The sequence below is a fragment of the Cinclus cinclus genome, chromosome 3, assembly GCF_963662255.1.
Source record: "Cinclus cinclus chromosome 3, bCinCin1.1, whole genome shotgun sequence".
Classification (NCBI taxonomy): Eukaryota; Metazoa; Chordata; class Aves; order Passeriformes; family Cinclidae; genus Cinclus; species Cinclus cinclus.
This window is the reverse complement of record NC_085048.1, coordinates 13,396,243-13,415,082: the sequence shown is the minus strand read 5'-3', so window position 1 is coordinate 13,415,082 and position 18,840 is coordinate 13,396,243. Positions and strand designations below refer to the sequence as shown.

General features: G+C 43.2%; 1 protein-coding gene across 1 annotated transcript; it reads left to right on the top strand.

Moving 5' to 3' along the window:
* Window positions 1–386: 386 nt before the first annotated feature.
* Window positions 387–18,081, top strand: TRIB2 (tribbles pseudokinase 2). Its single transcript, XM_062488469.1, has 3 exons — window positions 387–656; window positions 4,643–4,935; window positions 17,613–18,081. The coding sequence occupies exons 1-3, from the start codon at window positions 387–389 to the stop codon at window positions 18,079–18,081; spliced, it is 1,032 nt and encodes a 343-aa protein (XP_062344453.1).
* Window positions 18,082–18,840: the final 759 nt, after the last annotated feature.

Here is an 18,840-nt window from a genome sequence, read left to right as displayed (position 1 = left end):
AGGGGAGCGGAAGGACGGTCCCGCTGCGCGCACCGCGTTACCGACCTTTTGTTGCCGCCCGCGCTACGCGGCCCGCGGGAGCGGCGGCCGCCCAGCCCCGGCCGCGCCGCCGCCCGCCCCTCGGCTCCCCGGCACCGGGCGCCGCTGCCCCGCCGCCGCGCTGCTCCGCGCCGCTGCGCGCCCGGCCGGCGGCGGGAACAAAGGGCCGCGGGCTGAGCGCTCTCTCCCTGTGCCCAGGACGCGGCGCTGAGGCTGGTCGCCCGCCGCCGCCGCGCTCCCGCTCCCGCCCCCCCCGCCACACAAAGGCAGCCGCAGCTGGACGGGCGAAGGACCGCGCTCCACGCCAGGGCTCCGGTGCAGCGTCTCGGCTGGTCTTCTCCATACTCATGAACATACAAAGGTCAACCCCTATCACGATAGCACGATATGGGAGACCGCGGAATAAAACCCAGGATTTTGAAGAGCTCTCGTCCATACGGTCCATCGAGCCAAGCCAGAGTTTTAGCCCGAATCTAGGCTCGCCGAGCCCGCCGGAGACCCCGAACTTGTCGCATTGCGTTTCTTGCATCGGGAAATACTTATTGTTGGAGCCTCTCGAGGGAGACCACGTTTTCCGAGCCGTACATCTGCACAGCGGCGAGGAGCTGGTTTGCAAGGTAATGCCTCTCCTTGTTCCCCCCTCCCCGGGTTCTCCCCTGTCGCGCCTGGGTTTCCCTTGTCTTGCAGGAGGGCGAGCACGGCTGTGTACCTCATTTATGGAACGGTGGAGAAACAAAAGGCGGGGAGACTGGGCGAGAGGAGAGATAGGCGAGTCCTGTAACTTTTCCCTCTCTCCAGACAATGGCCACGTTATAGCGGTGGCCCGGAGCCAGGTCTGCCTTCTGTTGGCAGGGGGATATTGTTCTGGAAAGAGCCGTTCCTGAAGTGGGTTTTAACGTGAGTTCAGACCAGGAGAAAGCCTCATCTTCCCCACTCTCACTTTTCAAAATGGAGTAGGGAATCCCCAGCTAATTTTAAGGTGTTGGGACCTGCTGAGTTCTTCGATTTTTACTACCCCCAATTCTGAGCCTTGGGGTATGGAAGAGGATGAAGAAGCGGGGTGGGGGCAGATTGCCATCAGCGTTGTCTTAAAAGTGATTTAAAGAGAAAGAAGAACCACATCTAATTAATCAGCCTGAGTTCCCTCACGGTGGAGGTTGTTTGCAAATAGCATCCTCCCCCATTGCCCAACTGAGCAAGAATAAAACCTGCACGCCTACGGTTTTCAGAAGTGCAGACAAAATAGCTATCCCACTCTTTATAGCCTGCCGGCTTTTCTCTGCCTCCTCCCAATTTGTTCATACTATTAAAAGGTGAGCTGTGGGAAAAAGAAATCCACGTGCGTGCACATCTGTGGAGGGGCGTTTTTCTCTTTTTGAGCTGAAGGAATATTATCCTTTGTTCCCAAATTGTGATTCTTTTTGTCTGTAGTGAGACAGACTTGCGTCCAGCAAACTGAAGCTGTGCCCAATAGTAGTTTTTGTAACTACGGAGCAAATTGCAACCTTGCAGCACATGCTGCAGTGTTTGTATTATTCCCAAAACACGTAATTAATGCCATTTGGCAAATTTTTAGATGGAAAAGTAGATGTATTATAGTTTACTAGAATTCCAGGGATTAATAATAGTGTTGCTGACTGTTTCATACTTTCTTGTACTTGATTCATAAAAAGTTATGAACTAGGCTGTAGCAGAGAAGTGAAAATAATTGCTCCTCCTTGCTATTTGTGGAGATTGGAGTTCAGAGGGCAATTTAAATATGCTTACTGATTGAGTTATAAAAGCCGACGTTAAGGCAGCCTCTGACTCCACGTGATTATTTAGGGGAAAAATGGCCCATGGCTTTGCAAAGAACTCATATTGCATGCTGAACTGGATGCTTTGTTACTGAACTGAAACAGAACATGAGAATTTCGAGAATGAAAGCCCAGCTCGATGCAGTAGTACAGTGCTGCACTCTAGGACGTTGGCATCTTTTCATGAAATAAACAGATCTCACAAAACTGCTGCTCTGCATGAAATTCTAGGTGAACTTGCATAGCAAGTGGTGAAGCGGGGGCTATGCGCTTCTTTGTTTCCTGTTTGGTTTGCAGGATTAAGGTGCTGTTTTGATAACAGTATGAACAGTATGACTGCAGCTCACGAAGACTGGGCTGTTGTTTTTCCCTTCCATTTAAGCTGTATGTTTTTGAGCTGATCCTGACATTTGAATAGTATCAGTTTTTCCATATGTGCGAGGCACTACTAGCTGTGCTCCAAAAATACGATCTTAGCCTGGCTTGCTAGTTTCTGAGTATGCAGTTGTCAGTCCTGAACTCGGCTTAATTGAATGTGTGCTTTAAAATGCCTGCAGTATCATGACAACTATTTGTCAAGTAGCCTTCCGGCAAAGAGAGGTGCCCTCTGGTTCTTACTGAAGATGCTCTTAGAGATTGCTTGCAGCAACATTGGGTTGGATAACAGACACATACTGATGATTCTCAAGATTCATTTGGCTGCACCCACTGACTGTACAGACGCCGTTATTTGCTTCAAGGCTCTGTGGCATCCAAACAATGGTAACTTCTCACTTCCAATTCTCAGCGAGACCTAAATCAAACTGCAGCTTATTGGACATTTGCTGAATTGAGGCCAGGGATCTTAAAAGCTGGGGTACAAAGGAGCCCTTTATAAAAGGTATTTGACACCGTTGCAGTATGATAGTGCTTCCTATCTACCCTCTTTCAAATACAGTACTGGTACATATCCAGAACTACTTATTTAACATAGTCTGAGAACCACAAAACGTAACTAATTTACATTATGATAGTCTGGTTTAGGAGAGAATTCTGGAAACATGTTTTTTTTTCACGAGGGTTTGAGCTACATGAATATTCCTGCTTAAATTTTATTTTATAGCAGCTTCTTTGTAGAAGAGCCATTCACTTATAATGTGGTAGTTAGAAGTTTTGAGATCCAAATGTCAATGAATTATCCTCTGGAACGAATTGCACACCAGGGATTTTAGCAACACCCTCCCCCCCCCCGGTTCTGCTTCCCTGGTGCACCATGTCACCAGAATGCCTCGGTGCTAATCCTCCCCCCGTAAAATGTGCTGGGTCTGTTTGGCAGTCTGCCTTTAAGGTTGTTTTTGCCTGTGCTGGGGTTAGGCAGTGCAGGTATGGGGTGAGATGAAAAGGAGGTCCTTGAGGACAGGGTGTCTCAGTTTCTTGGGATTTGGGTCCTCTTCCGTGCAAGGAGTTCATAAGGCTTGTGCTCTGAAGCATTAAATGATGCAGGTTTTGAAGCCTCAGGTAAATTCTGATTGATTCTCACTCAATTTTTAAAGGTTTTTAAAGCTTTAGAGAAAGCAGAGAGATATACGCTTCTCAGAGAAGGTACAAATACTCACTATTGGAAGACAAATGGTGGAATACAGAAAGGAAAAAACAATTGCAGTTTTAAACAGTGGTTAGAGAACTAGACCAGTTCTTCAGTTTTATATTTCGTTCAAAGGACACATGACTACCTTAAATTCTTTTTGCCCGAGTAACAAAACACTCATGAGTAAGTTACATATTAATCGAATTTTTATGCTGGTGGAAATGCTAATACTTGTTTTGCAGTCCTCTGCAGCAGGTATAATTGAAAAAGAAAAATCACTTCCATCAATACTTTGCTCACAGTCTCTCTTAGCAGACTGACTTCTGTTATTCTCAATGAAGCCTTTCATTTTCTTGTAATGTGGTCTTTTCTCAATTGACTCAAATACTGATTCATTCGTCATCACTGGATTATAGTAACTTTTTATATTTGGGTTTCCCAGCAGCTTTTTTAGTTCTTACAGCTCATTCATAAGATCAGTGATAACATACTTAGTAGTAAAGGGACACTTTGCTTTTAATGGAGCACTTGATTGAAATGCAGAGAGTTCAGGGTGGTTTTGTCTTTGCCTTTTGATGGGTGTTTGTCTGTGCTCCAACAGACAGAGCTGTTTCCCGGGTTGTCCTTCTGATCTTATAAACAGCCATTGTGGAACTGAGACTTGGAAAGTGAAAGTGACTCTGCTGTTTCTCAGAGATGAAAGAAAGGCAGGAAGTAAATAGGAATAGCAATAGATGATACTTTAAGCCTGAAAATCCTTAAGGCTTTAATGGGTTAATAAAATCAAAAGAGCCAGGCATGTGTATCAGGGTGGATTTAATGTGACAGCTTCTCTCAGTGCAAAGCTACTGGCTCTATTTTTTATGAGTTTATTTGGATGGAAAATAGAAAAGAAACATACTTCCTTCTGAGCACTGCCCTTGTACATCTCTGGTCTTCACAGCTTAATTTAGATTGCATTCTAGGTTTGATCAGGTATTAGCTAATGTAACTATGCTTGCTACCAGTTTTGAAGACTAGCCTTTCCTGTCAAGGTTACGTGTGTCTGGTGTGGGCTTGTGCAGTCTGCTTTGTCTTGTCCTCAGTGCCGTGAGTTTGTGACATCCTGTTTACACTGGTGCAGCTTTCAGCAACAACATAAATTGTACTTAGAGATGGTTTTGTTAGCAGAATCAGATGTATCACGACTTCACTGTCCTTCATGTCACTAACCCTGGCTTTACTTTCATTGTTTCTGCAGGTGTTTGATATTGGCTGCTACCAGGAGTTATTAGCACCATGTTTTTGTCTGCCTGCGCATAAAAATATCAACCAAATTACTGAAATAATTCTTGGGGAGACAAAAGCGTATGTGTTCTTTGAAAGGAGCTATGGGGACATGCATTCATTTGTTCGTACCTGCAAGAAGCTTAAAGAAGAGGAAGCAGCCAAACTCTTCTATCAAATAGCTTCAGCTGTTGCACACTGCCATGATGGTGGACTGGTACTGCGAGATCTCAAGCTGCGAAAGTTTATTTTCAAGGATGAAGAAAGGTAAGAGTCTCCCTCACTTTACAGCTGGGGGTGCCTGAGGTGAGATAGTTGGAGTTGCAGGACATTGTACCCTTTGTTGTCACTGTACCATTTGCTTGTAGTACTCTTTTATTTTCCTCTGCAACCTGATCTTGGGATGGACTTGCCATTTTACCTTCTGGCTTAGGTTTTGGAGTAAATTGGGTATAGAGCTCTGTTTGCATTGGTGCTTGGCCTCTGTATCTCCACCTAGAGGAGTTTCGTCATTCCTACTGGGGAGACATCTCCTGCAAGAAAGCTCTCAAAGAGAGTCTGGTGTAAGAGCTGCACTGCCATAAACTTTGCTGGTGTTAAAAGAGGATGCAGTATGTTAAAGAGGACTGGGGACTGCAACGGCTCGTTTCAGTGAGGAGGTGTAAAGAGGAGGAACAATCAAGTGTTTTCTGTGGGATTGTTCTGAGGACATCTTGCTTTCCATGCTGGAAAGGTCTGGAGGCTGCTTGTAAGAGTATTATGTGGTCACTAATCATACTAAAGCTAATACTGCCTTGCACCAGGGGTGGTTGTTTGTAGTATCAGCTGTTGTATTACTTGGGGAACTACTGTTTGGGGTTTTTTAAATAATATCTCCTCCTAATACACCCTCTTGTGTAAATGATTTGAGGAAGGAGTATGGGAAGACAGGGAAAGAAATAGCACGGGGTGCTCTGGGTATATTGAAGGGCTTTTTCTGATGTGCAGTAATAGCTGTACTGTTGCACCTGTGGAAATTTCCTATCTCTTTCCTTGGGTTTACCAGTCTTCCTTGTCTTGAATGATGAATTTATTTGCAACTTCCACATAAGGTATCAGAGCAATAAATACTGTCAGAATAATGTCAAGCTTTCACAGAGTGATTAATTTGGAAGTTGACCATTTAAAAAACTCCAAATATCTGAATGGGAGCAGAGCCTGCCTTTGTGCTTCTTCCTGTCTTAATTAGAGGATGGGGGGTTGTTTTGCCCTTTTAATTAAATACTAGAAATTGTCTGAAAGCTTATTCAAACTACTGCAGAGTGAAATGGATATTCTGGAAAGCTTTGTTAAAAGTAACCAGTGTGTATCAATTCTGTTTGGGGGAATTACAAGCAATGACCAAATTCTCTTAAGTTCTCCACAGGCTCAGGAGGTTGATGATCTAAAAATTAGAAAATACTAATACACAATTCATTCAGAAAAGAAAAGTTCCTGCTCTTAAAATAAAAATTATGTCATAAAGGCGACCATCTATCCTGTTTAAATATTTTCTACTAAAATTTTATTGCAAGCTGAGTTTTGTGAAGTAAGCTTCTCCTTTAATCTATTTACAGACTGAAAAATAATACACATTTTCACTTCTTAATTCAATTCAGATGATTGTTGGCAAAGCATTTTTCTACTGCAGCCCCATGGTCTGATTGCCTCCTGATCTTTTTCAAATAAAAAAGCCTAAAATTAAACGAGCTTAATGTCCATCCATAGAGAAATGCAGAGCAGGTAGATTTAAACTGGACTTCCACAACTTTTACTCCCAGTTTAATAATTAAGCGCCATTGTAAAACCTTTGATGCAGATAAGAAGGAAACTTGTGCAAAATAGTTGAGAAAGGGATTGTTCTCTGTTGTAGCTGATAACATCCTAATACTGAAGTGGATTTTTTTTTTCCTGGGGATATATGTAAACATGTGTGGTTTTGCACGAAGAACAGAACTTGGAAGAGCTCCTGCAAGGGAAGGCAGCATGAGCTCAGAGCAGTGCAGTGGAGCAGATGTAGGCCTGTGCTGAATGCTGCTGAACTCCTACCCTGCTGCTTACCAGGAACTGAATGCAACATAGGAGGCACAGCGCCAATTCCTTCAGCCACCCAAGAAAAGTGGTGTGTACTGTAATAGCAGTGTTGGCTTTTATGAATGTTTTTAACTTAGCTGTTGTCTGCAAAATGACACTGTTACTCTGTTTTGAGTAACAAAATTGTCTTCTAATTATACAATAATTCACTTTAAAGGTCAAATAGGACTTGCTGGTTATTTTTAAGATAATGATAATGTGGTTTTCTTCTGGATGTTATGTTGGTTTGTAAGTAGGAAGGTATTGTAATCCTTTCTCTGCTAAATAAACATAGATGAAATAATGTGAGATAGAAATAGAACAGCAGTGACTGCCTTTTTTCACATCCTCTGATCATCATTCTGTAATCAGTCATCACTTTCAATCTGCTGCTATATTTAGAAATGAAAAATCTTCCTGGTCCTCCTGAGTTCACAGAGGTGCTGGTGTGTTGCTTGCAGCCCTCTGAGCTCCCGTGTGCCTGGGGCTGCTGCTGAGGATGCCTGTGTGCTGAGCAGTCCTTGAGGAGCTGCTGCCAGCAGTGCCTGGCAGATGTGTGCTGCACCAACACTTGCTCTTGGGTGCTCATAATGAACCAGAGAGGGAGGGAAGAGATAAAAATGGTGTTTTGAGAAATGTGTGTGAACTCTGCTGCTGTATGTCACCGGCTCTTCAGTGGAGCTCTTTCTTAGTAGTTCTGTTTCTTCAAGGCTGTTTTTCTGCAGTTCATTTTAAGTAGCTACTGCTTTGGAACTTCCTCTTCTTGGAGACTCTCATGACTTTAATTTTGGTAGAAGAAATGATGGCAAATCCAGCATACAGGCAGCACATTAATGGAAAACTTGGTGCTTTTATTTTTATTTTTTTTTTTTAGTAAGATGCTTGTCTGCTGTTAGCTGAGAGCTGCCAGACTGGAGGAGCCAGAGGAAATGTGAAGGTTACATGGAAGTATTTCCATTTGTTTAAAAAAGAAAATCAATCTTAAAACAATTCTTAGTACATCTTCTTTCATTGATTCTAATGAGATCTTGGTAGTTCAGTAGAAAAAGAGAGCTGCTGAAGTTTTACAAGTGGGTGCGTACAGTGTTGAAACTCTTTTCTGCCCCATTCCCTTCATCTAAATCGCAGCTGGAATTTACAAAGATTTAGGCTCCTGATTTAGCAGCATCATGACTGCTCTTTGCTTCAACTTGATGTCCCCACTAAAAATGTGTGTTATTTGGATGTTGCAAATCACAGTGCCTTGGGATGTTTCTAATGAATGGGGAGGTAAGAAGGTGGAATCAAGTATTGTAGGCAGGTAGCACTGAGCATTTTGTAGGGGTCCTAGCTGTACTGGAGGTGTTTCCTTAATGTGCTAAATTCATGACAGACTCTGATCATGTCTTACACTCTTGCATGTGTGTAGATACATCAGCACCTACAATGAAACTAAGAATTGACCTGTGGAAACAAACAGAAACAGTTTGTCTGTGTTTCAAGGTAATTTATAGTTCCTTTAAATCCTGGACTCTAGGAAGTTTGAAGATAGGGTAAATTGCATTCCACAAAAATTATGTATGCTGTTGCTGCATGGGTTTTTCATTTTGTACAGAAGGTAGAGCAGTTGTGGTTTTTAGGGGGGGCCTGTGTCTGTGGATCTCCTTGTAAACAATAGGTGAAATAGCCAGTCTTGTAGTATCACAATTTCAGAGTTAAACTCCATAAACCTGCAGCTGATTTCAATGAAGCAGAAGTTCTAAGACATAACAGTATGGCTGGAAATGTCTTGTAAGACTGGGTTAGCAAGCTGCAGCACATGTGTTAAATGAGTGCAGGACACTGAAAATATGGAAAACAGCACTGACTTGCCATGCTGAGTCTCAACAGACTTTCTAAAGTACCTCTAAGATACTTGAACACTTGAAAAACTGTGTCCTTACACTTCAGAGTGAAACTTGAATCCAAAACATTGGATGACCTATGATAAAATGTGTTCCTGTATATTTTCTGCTTCCATCCATGTTGTTAAATATTTTTTTGTCCTGGGTATTAAGCCAGGTTGGTGTTGATGTTGTGAGGCTCTTGCTTTTGAGTATTTTATCTGTGTTCATGGCATGGTATTTGCCATTTTCCATGTAGAGCCTGTCCTCATAGAAGGCCCTTGGGCAGAGCTACTGTGCCCTTCTCCTAACTGTTGTCCCATAATGTGGCAGAACAGGCAGGTTTTTTTGGGTTGTGCTAAAAATAGTTCTGTACACAGCATATAGCTAATAAAGCAGTTCATCACATAGCAGATGCTTTGAGAAAAAGCCATCTGAAAGATCTCAGAATTAAATGAAGCATTTCTGTGTTGGTTGTTTCAATGGTTTGCTTAATACAAGAGCATTTCAGCTGTCAGGGAATTGCTAATTTCTTTAGTGTGTTTTTAAGCCTTTAATTATATTAAAATATTATCTGTCGCAATATTTGAAGCTTAAAGACCTTGTACATTCATCATACTTGTTGAAAATTAAAATAATTTTGGTATTTAGATATTAAAACTTTGCTCTATTCTTTGAGTAAACATGAGGCAGGTGGGATTCAATAAAAATAAACAAGATTTGACACTTCTTTCTCGATGCCAGGGGAATGCAGCCAGTACAATACAATAATTTGGGAAGCCTATTGTAGCATAACATATTTACTTCATGCTCTTATAATATTTTTTCCTCTTTAATTTCTCAGCTTTGAGTGGATGATGTTTTAACATGACCTAGTTGTTTGCAATCCTCATGATATAAACCTGATACCACAAAAAAATACAAATACATAGACTAACCTTCTTGCATGTAGACCTTTCAATTTCTCCCCAGCATTTGTCTAATTGAGATGTGGTCAGCAGCTTTTTCATCAATGTGTTAGAATTTGCTGTTACCCTTGCAATTCCACGGAGAACATTTAAGTCCTAGAAAGAGAGGCCTAACGTGGAAGAAAATCAAACAAAATGGGAGTGCTCTTCAAATACCCAAAGATTTAGAAATAAAAACAGTCTTCATCTGTTTTGTCCTTTAAGCACTTTGCACTACCCTGAACGGGGTCGCAGGGCCAAAGAGCACAAGTTCTTCAATAGTGAAGAATCGCAGGTCAGATTTCAAACCAGAAATTATTATTCTTAGAATATGGGAGGAAGGTGAATTTCTCAATGGATGGCAAATCTGCTGTGAGGGTTGGGTTAGAAGATTAAGAGGTTGCACAACTGTTTTTCAGAGAAGGATTTGTGCCCCCTCTGCCTTTATGTGGTTTGGTTACTAAGCTCGTGTTCTCTCACCATGTTCTTGGGAGCAACCCTGAATTTGTTTTGCTTTTGGTGCTCTTCCCAGTGGAAGGGAAGAGGGAGGCTGTGTGCAGGTGGTGAATGTCACACCCTCCCTGCGAGGTGCATAAATCTACCCCTGAGGGCATAGATAATAATACAGGTTAATTGTTGTGCCAGAGGTTATAAAGTAATGCAGAAGCCAGGGAAGATTTGGCTGCTGTCTGGCCCTGGGTTGATGATGGGGGTTCAAATGGACCTTGAGTCAGCTCAAGGCCTTTTAATGAGAACCTTTGCTGTTGTACCCAGTGCTGGAGTTTGCAGATTTACCCCTGGACTATCTGTGGTTCATAGTAGGACCTTGTCTTCTTCACTCTCCCTGTTCAGGCAGGATGCTGTGGTATGTGTTGGCTGTCATGGGTGGTTCCTCTCCTCTGATGCCCATCATGGGATTGATTGCTCGGATGAAAGGTGCTTTGTAGTCCCTGGGGTAAATGTGTCTTAGCATATCTCAAATTCAGTTCAACAGCTGGTTCTTTTGAAGACTTGAAAGCCTCCATCCTTGCTGCAAAATGGTGCATGTTGAATTATGAGTGGAGATGAGGGTATCTGTAGATGTCTGTGCTGGTGGTGAGAAAGAGATGCAGGAGCCCAATTAGCCACAGCTGCAGTGGATTGTCAGGGAAATTCTTCTGATGCCTTCTCTTTAATTGTCTTTATTATCACACTGGGAGATTACTTCAGGCTTGGGAGGGAGAGGAAAGGTGAAGATTGTAAACAGGAGCCAACCTGGGGCATATTTAGTCTTGAGCACCTGCTTTTTTGCTAGATGTGTATTGCTTTGGAGACATAATTGCAGACATCTAAACAAAAGGTTTTCAGTAAGGTTGTGAAATAATGGTGTGGCTCAGCCTTAGAGATGTTGAGCACCCATCAGAGGCTCAGAAAGTGCAGGGCTGTTTTCACAACATGCAGTTATGTTAAAAAAATAAAATTGTGGTCTTCTTTCCCTGTGGAACTTCATCATGCATTGTATCAAAAGACCTAGAAAAGATAGGGAACACAGCATACAGTTGATGGCACAGCCTTTTAAAATTCTGCTCTTCAATGTGATCTAACAAGATAAAACTGAGGTGGTGAAGTAGCTGCCCTGAGCCAGATTCATATATAAAAAAATGGATTGTTCAGGGTATTGTAACCGAGATCCTCTGTGGAAGGGTCTGCATTCGATTTCACAGCCTGCACCCCAACACATGCATCACTACCTACCAACTCTCTGGGGAATGTGTTTTGTCCTTAGGCAATAAGGGCATGGAAGAAACACAGTATATGGCATACAGGACAGGCTCTTCCTAGCAAACCTTATTTGAGTGTTGTAAAGTTGAGGTTTTTGGGACACCAGACCTTCCTGGAGGTGAGTGAGAGCATTTTTAAGTGGGATTCTGTAGGGGAAAAAAAAGCCAGACCAGCTTAAAACAAGTTAAAAGCTCTTAAGTTGCTGGGTACTGCACGTCAGGGGGGCACAGGCAGAGCTGCCTGTGTTGTTCGCATCCCTGCAGAGGAAGGGTGGGGGAGATGTAATTTTTAGAGGCTTCCTTATTGTGCGGAAGTACCAGTGAAGGAATCTTCCTTTAGGAGCAAGGTTCATCCTGTAAACCTGTGCTGCCTGCAAGTCCCAGTTGTCTTTTGAAACATATCCTTGAGCCTGTTTCATTATGCAAGAGACTGACTAACAGCCTTTGCGAAGAGTTTGCTTTTTTCTTCCCTGAAGTTGTAGGATGTTGTGTGGTGAACCCCCATGCTCTGTGCTGTTACAAACTGGAAAGGGATCTGTTGGTGAAAGGAGCTGGACTTAAATTGATGGTGTAACATTTCCCCCTGCTCTTGTGTGCCTCTCTGCCCCCAAGGAGATTGGGTTAGTTGTGAGTTCAGAATGAGTCTTTGCACCAAAGCTGCAAATCATCTGCCTGGGGTTTCATTACTGCCTTCCCTGTCTCTCTGGCTCCCTGTTGGCAGCCTACTTCTGCATTATTTAGGAGAGATTCCCTTAGTCTTAAAAAAAAAAAAAAAGAGTCGATTAGCAAAAGATAATTGCTTCTAATGTTGAGATCCCCTTTTATTTATTTATTTATTTATTTATTTTGCCTCCTTTGCCTCCTTGACTGATTGCATGTATGCTCTTCTCATCTTTATGATCGGATGTGAGCAACTGACCTCGATTAAATGACCTGTAAACTATTGGCCACCTTGGAGCAATCCCTGGTCCACTGGGCAATCAATGGCTTGCGTACCTCTACCTAGGGAAGGGCTTTCCTTGCCTCAGTCAGAGTAATACTGATATGTGGGATAACATTGCTTGGGTGCTTTTTGATTATTACTGTTGGAACAATATTGAGAAGCACCTTTAGAAACTGCCATTTTTTATTTGCCTGCAATTGTATTTAAAAAATGGCGGTTCAGATGGCAATGATGTTTGTTTCCTGATCTCCAGAGTCTGCTGCATAGAATCTGTAAATCTGGATCTTCTAATTTGACCCAGCCCAAGCAACAGTTGGATGGTGTATCTGGAATGTCCATAGCAGCTGATTTGGCTGTCATATGGGGAGTGTTGGTGTGCAAAAATTGTGGGTCTGGTCTGCAGTTAGTGATCCCAAAATGGGAAGGTTGGCTCAGCTGTTGTTCAGGCATTATTTCTCATACAGATGGCTTTGGAGACAGACTAGAAGCAACTGCTTTCATTGATACCAGGTGCAGGCTCCTTCACTACTGACTGCTTATTCACTGCAGTGAAGATCTTTTCTTCTATCAGTTGTTATCCCTGCTTTATTGTTTTTTTCTCCCTTCTCAAAGCTCTCAATAATTCCACTGATTTTGGTATAGAAAGTCTTTGCTTTTGGAGAGCAAGTGTGAATATTGGATTCTTACAGCCTGGTTTCAGTGTCAGAAAGCAGGATAGCAATCTGTGGGTAGTCCCAAAGCTCTGCAGGGAAGAATAATGAGAATCTGTTGGAAGAAAGTGTGGGATGTGCAACAAAGGCTGAGGTGAGTTCTAACTCAGAAGGTTGCATTGGAGAATCTTCTGGAAGACATTTAATTGATTATGTTTTGCTACATTACTGAAGAGCAAAGTCTGAATGCAGTCAAGTAATGAATGGCATATTGATAAGAAACTCAGAGTGGTATTGTTTTTCATGGGTTTCCCTGACGGTTTCTATGGGGACAAAGACGCATTTCCCGTCCGAGTGCTGCTGCTGCCCTCTGATTGCACTTCTGTGGTTTCATTCACCAGTAATGGGAAAGCATTCATGGGCAGAATAGCTTCCCCTTTTTAAATAGCCATGATTCAGGGTTGTATTTTTTTTTAATGTATTAAACTAATGTAGTGTTTTATCAATGATCTGATAGATGCATAATGCACTTTTTCCAAGTGCTTATTCGGGTTCTGCATTAAAACTTGAAATTATGTATTGCAATTACATAAGCATTGGCAAAAGTCTTTATTGCCCTACAGTATGTGTACAAAGTGATTCTCATCCGGCTGTGGCAGTAGCTTACATTTGAACTTCGGGAATTAATTTTGTTGCAACTGTTTGTCAAGCTCAAATGCTGGCGCTTTTGGAAAACTTTATTCTCTTGTGGGGATCCTTTAGGTTTAGAGAACTATTTTTGTTTGTCCTTTTGCTTATCTGTGATGGGAAGCACTTCAAAGTTGATTGTGATTTCACACCTTTACGTTCAGAATTTTCTGTCCTTTGCCTTAACAAACATCAGATTTTGGGTTTTCCAGTTAATTTTCAGTTGGATGCACTCCCCACCCTTTTCTGTGGAGGTTCTGTATTCTCAGAATCGAACTGTAGTTTTCAGGGTCTGGTTGTTGTTGGCTTTTATTTCTTTTCCTGGGTATTTGATTTCAGTGCTTTCTGAGAGAGGCGCGTGGGAGAGAGATTGCTTCTCATTCAGCATATCTCTGCATTTCTCTGTATTTAGACTTTGACTGCCCTTTTTCCTATTCTCCTCCATACTCCCTGCCTGCTGTCCCCTCCCAAAAAAAACCCCAAACCCTCACTGGATTACAGAAAACAAAGCTCTTTTAGCCAATGCTTGAAATGCGGGGTGAAGGAAGACCAGCAGAGCTGGAAGCTGTTTCTTGCAGAGATGGGGTCCTGTGCACTGGGAAATAGCAGCTTCTGAGCCTGGCTGCTCCTTTTGATTGCCTGGAAAGACGTGAAGTGACTGTAAAAAGGGGAGTGAGAGTTGCTGTGTACACCTGCGCAGTACCCAGTGGTAGCACTGCACAGGCTGCGTTCCGTCTGTGAGGCTGAGGTGGGTGAAATCCTCTGTCACTGAAAACAGGCTGCACTGGGTCTGGCACTGATGGTGAGGGGTGCTGGCAGAACCACCCTGCGAGCTCTTTCTGTTGCCAGCTGAGCCCAGTCTGACAGCCCTGTCCTCCTGTGCTCTCCTTGCTCTACGGATGGAAACCCTGGGTTGTCACCTGCTGCAGAGACACCGGCCTTTACAAGTGAAACCAGGAACACCCGAGTTGTGCCAGGGTGTAACTGGGAGAGGAGAAAGCCACAGTGGGGCCCTGCAGCTGGCAGTGTGTGCTCAGGGGATGCAGTCTGCCAGGGTGCAGCACGCCTGGTGCTGCGGGAGCGCTGCCTGCGCGCAGCGGAGCCATTACACCACTGGCACACAAGGGAGTTCCTGCCTGAGCCTTTGGGGCTGACCAGGAGGAAGAGGACTGAAGCTCATGTTTTTGTTTAATTTGGGACCTTTTGTTTCCTCAAAGCCTGTCAGCTCAGCAGGATGAAAAACCTGGGTTCAGTGTTTTCATTTGCCCACAGCTTACAGAGGAACAGGCAGATAAGGGCCAGCTGTTGTTCCATTTGCTCGCTTAAACAAAACCCACTGTTTTGTGTGATGGCTGCAGCACCTTGCAAGGAAAGCAAGATGGACATATGGCTTTTGTATGCTGCTTCTGTTTTATTATCAAGACATTTTTTCTTCTCTTGGAAAAAAAACCCGAATTTTTGACACACCTTGCAGTCTGTTCTCTGTGGTTTTGTACTGTGTCCGTTGTAGGAAATGAGAGATTAGAGGATTCCAGTAATTTTATGTAATATAAAAGCTTCTTATTGGACTGTTTTTCTAAGGTTTTTGGCAACTACCAGAAATGTAAAATAGGATAGGAAAGTAAACAACATTTCCCTATGTTGTTGACACTGGGATGGCAGGCAAGTGTGTGTGTGGGGGGGGGGGGGTGAGTTCCCTCCTAGAAGTTGTTTATAAATAGCCTGCTCTGCCCCACTCCCTGTGTGTGTGTGTGTGTTCTGCTTCTGTTAGTTAGCAGGAGTGAGTCGATGCTTTCCTGTCTGGCACTTCAGTGACTTAATGCATGTTTGAGTATCTGGCCCCACTGTTTTATTGCTGCACATGCTTTTCTATGGAAAAACTGAGGTGGGCAATGCAAATGGAACCACAACTCATGTCCCTGCCTTCCCTTTCATTTCCTCTTCTCTGTTGTGTGCCCTCTCTGGCATGTTTTTTTCCTCGGGGCGTTTCTCCTTGCTTCTCTTCCTGCACTGTGCAGGTGTGGGAATGTGTCAAAGCTGAGCTCTATGAAAGGACTCTCCTCAAATCAGTCTCCTGTTGTGGACCCTCTGCTTTGTGTACAGAGGGAAATTTCTGTGGTATTGGTAATTGTAGTTAAGTTTTTCCTTGCAGCCCACTTCCTGTGTGGCACTTGCTGCTATAAAGTATTGTTTGAGTGCTAATGAGGGGGTTGTCCATGGCCAGAAGTTTTGTTAGGATGGCAGTGGTTATTAGTGAGGAAGCAGGTGTGTTGAGCAAAGCCCATCAGCACCGAGCTGGAGGAGCAAACACTGGCCTGTTTCAAGAGAGAAGGAGCTGCCCTGACACACTGTGCTTGGGAGCCAGGTAGTCGGAATTCTGTATTTATGACTTCCTCATTTGGGGCGTGTTGCCAGAGGGGCTTTCACCTCTGCTAGTAAACGTATTCAGCTGTTGAAAAGGTCCAAGTGTCATGAAAGTTTATGGCACAGTTGCTCTGGAGCACTCCATGGAGTAAAATGCTCTTCTGTGGGTTCAAAAACGATAGGGCTGAACTGCCCTGGAACTAAGTCTAAGCCAAAGCTGGCCCAGATGTCTTTCACAGCTCAAGCTCAATCAGTGTTGTCTTCAGTAAACATTTAAGAAACAAGGCTCTCCTTGTCTATTTTAATGCCTGTTAAATTACGTGCTTTAGTCAAGGAGACACAAGTTCTGCCTTCTGGGATGAAGTCCAGTCCCTGCCTGTGAATGTCTGTGGTATGGGAGCAGGGCCATTGACACTGGGCTAAGAGTGATTGTAACAGACCTGTGGGGTTGAGGGATGAGGGAAGCAATACCCAAAGTTGAGTTATGACCCCAAATTGAGAGGAAAGTCTGTGCTATTGCTATGTCACTCTGCCATCCCAGGGTACTGGACAAGCCCTGTTACCTTGTAGTCACTCTGTTCTCAAAGCCATCTTTTGCTGGGAAATAGTCTAAAGGGTACTTGGTAATCCTTTGGATGCCTCTAACAGGGACAGATTTTTAAATATAGATACAAAGCCTAGCACTGAGGAAGGGAAAACCGGTTATGTTCGTATAGTGCTATGACAAGCAGCTCTGCATCATTTTTTTCTGCTCCTGTGTGATATCCATAAGGGAAGAAAATTCTCTTGCAGAGATAATTACTGCAACACAATGACAAGTTCACAGTGCTTTGCAGGCAGCAGGAGTTTGCAATCTAGGTAAGGCATCGCTGTCATCTCAGCAAGTCCTTTGCCAGCTTCTCTGCTCATTCCAGAGCGAGGAGCTCCTCTGGCTCAGCTGGGTAGATAAGCTTGCTCTTAATCTTGGCCTTCAGCTCACCTGATCTCCCTTTGCCCAAAAGTCTATTTGGGAAGACTGAAATCTGTTAAGAATGCTCTTTCTTAATTTCTCTTAAAATTGCTGGGGTAAAGGAACATGTTGGTTGGTCAGAGGGAACATTTAAGGTCAGTGTGACCATTTTATTACTGCTAAACCTTGTGGAAGTACGGAGTGACTTTGCCAGTGTGAAGGTGTCAAAATAACCTTGTGTAGTAAGGACTGGGTTTGTATTTGAGCATGAATCCTACATGGGTGGGTTAGAGTGCATCCAGCTCAGAAAAGGTCTTGAGGTTTATGTCCCCTTTTGGAAATCATGTCTGTGTAAAATTAACCAAAAGTATGAACATGGCAGTTTCTTTTGTCTTTTTAAGAGATAAATTTATTAATGAGCTTACTGGACATGGCTGTATTTGAAATCTTGTAGCTGTTATGTGTGGCAGTATTCCCTATATGTGTCTTATATCTCTAACCAGTATGGAAGGGACAATATCAATTTGCCTGTAACAAATGATGTGAGTGGGATTTTAAACTGTGCACTTCTGCAGTTGTCAAATTCTGTAGAGTATGAATATTATTATAACCATGTAATTGCAACAGCCAGAATTTGTATTTGATGTTTGCTTACCTTGATAGTGTTTTGTTTTGTTTCCCCCCCCTGCAGGACTAGAGTGAAATTGGAAAGCCTAGAAGATGCTTATATTTTAAGAGGAAATGATGACTCTCTTTCTGATAAGCATGGATGCCCAGCCTATGTGAGTCCAGAGATCTTGAACACAAATGGCAGCTACTCTGGCAAAGCAGCGGACGTATGGAGTCTAGGTGTCATGCTTTATACCATGCTAGTTGGACGCTATCCTTTCCATGACATTGAGCCTAGTTCCCTCTTCAGCAAGATCCGTCGTGGGCAGTTTAACATTCCAGAAACTCTATCCCCCAAGGCAAAATGCCTCATACGTAGCATACTGCGTCGAGAGCCATCAGAAAGGCTGACTTCCCAGGAAATTCTGGACCATCCATGGTTTTCTACAGATTTTAATGTATCGAATTCAGGATATGGTGCTAAGGAAGTATCAGATCAGCTGGTGCCTGATGTCAACATGGAAGAAGACTTGGACCCATTCTTTAACTGAGCACAAAGACTGGTGTTCAGAAGGTACACAACCTGGAGATGGACACATGAAGGAGCCCTTCCTGACCGCGTTCAGTCACATCCTGCATCAGCCTAGCTTGGTAGCAAAAGACACTCAGAGGTCCTCGGATTGAGAAGGAACCTCCACAAGGAGCTAATATAACAAATGTAGCATGGGGACAGATTGGGGGGGCGGGGGGAGCTTGCTATCAGGTTAGATTGATTTGGAGGAGAAAAGGCAGCATGGAGCAATTGTAGCTTCTCACCTTCTTGGAGCCAAGGAGACTGCACATGCCAATTCTGGTGCAGCTGTATCACTCCTGTTTCTGTTCCATTAAAAACAGTGGTAACTCACAACAAATAGAAACTTTTTTGCCTCAGCTCACATCTTGGCATCGCACTGTTAGATATTTAACTTCAGCCATTATTCAGGGAAAATACAATTGGCTTACTTTTTTAATCAGATGTCTAATAATTAATGGGATTAATACAAGAAAAAAATTAGGTGCACAAAGACGGACATGAAAAGTGGGTGCTAAAAAAAAGCAAAATTTCAGTTCATGTCTCTTGATAGCGATTTTCAAGTCATTTCTTCTAAATAAACTACTTAATATTCTTGTCAGGAAATGACATTTTAATGCTTTGTTCCCTTAAGGGGAAGTAACTGTCATTTAACAGGCTGTTCTGTTTTGTGTCAAATGGTTTGTTGCAGGAAGCTATTATAACTCGGAACTTTCAGATGCATTACAGCTATAGTAGG

What these genes read in the sequence shown, in the direction of transcription:
- TRIB2 (XM_062488469.1), top strand. Translation starts at nt 387, where the DNA reads ATGAACATACAAAGGTCAACCCCTATCACGATAGCACGATATGGGAGA. An exon ending in GCGAGGAGCTGGTTTGCAAG is followed by an intron (nt 657 to 4,642) that starts GTAATGCCTCTC and finishes TTGTTTCTGCAG; the next exon opens with GTGTTTGATATTGGCTGCTA. An exon ending in ATTTTCAAGGATGAAGAAAG is followed by an intron (nt 4,936 to 17,612) that starts GTAAGAGTCTCC and finishes CCCCCCCTGCAG; the next exon opens with GACTAGAGTGAAATTGGAAA.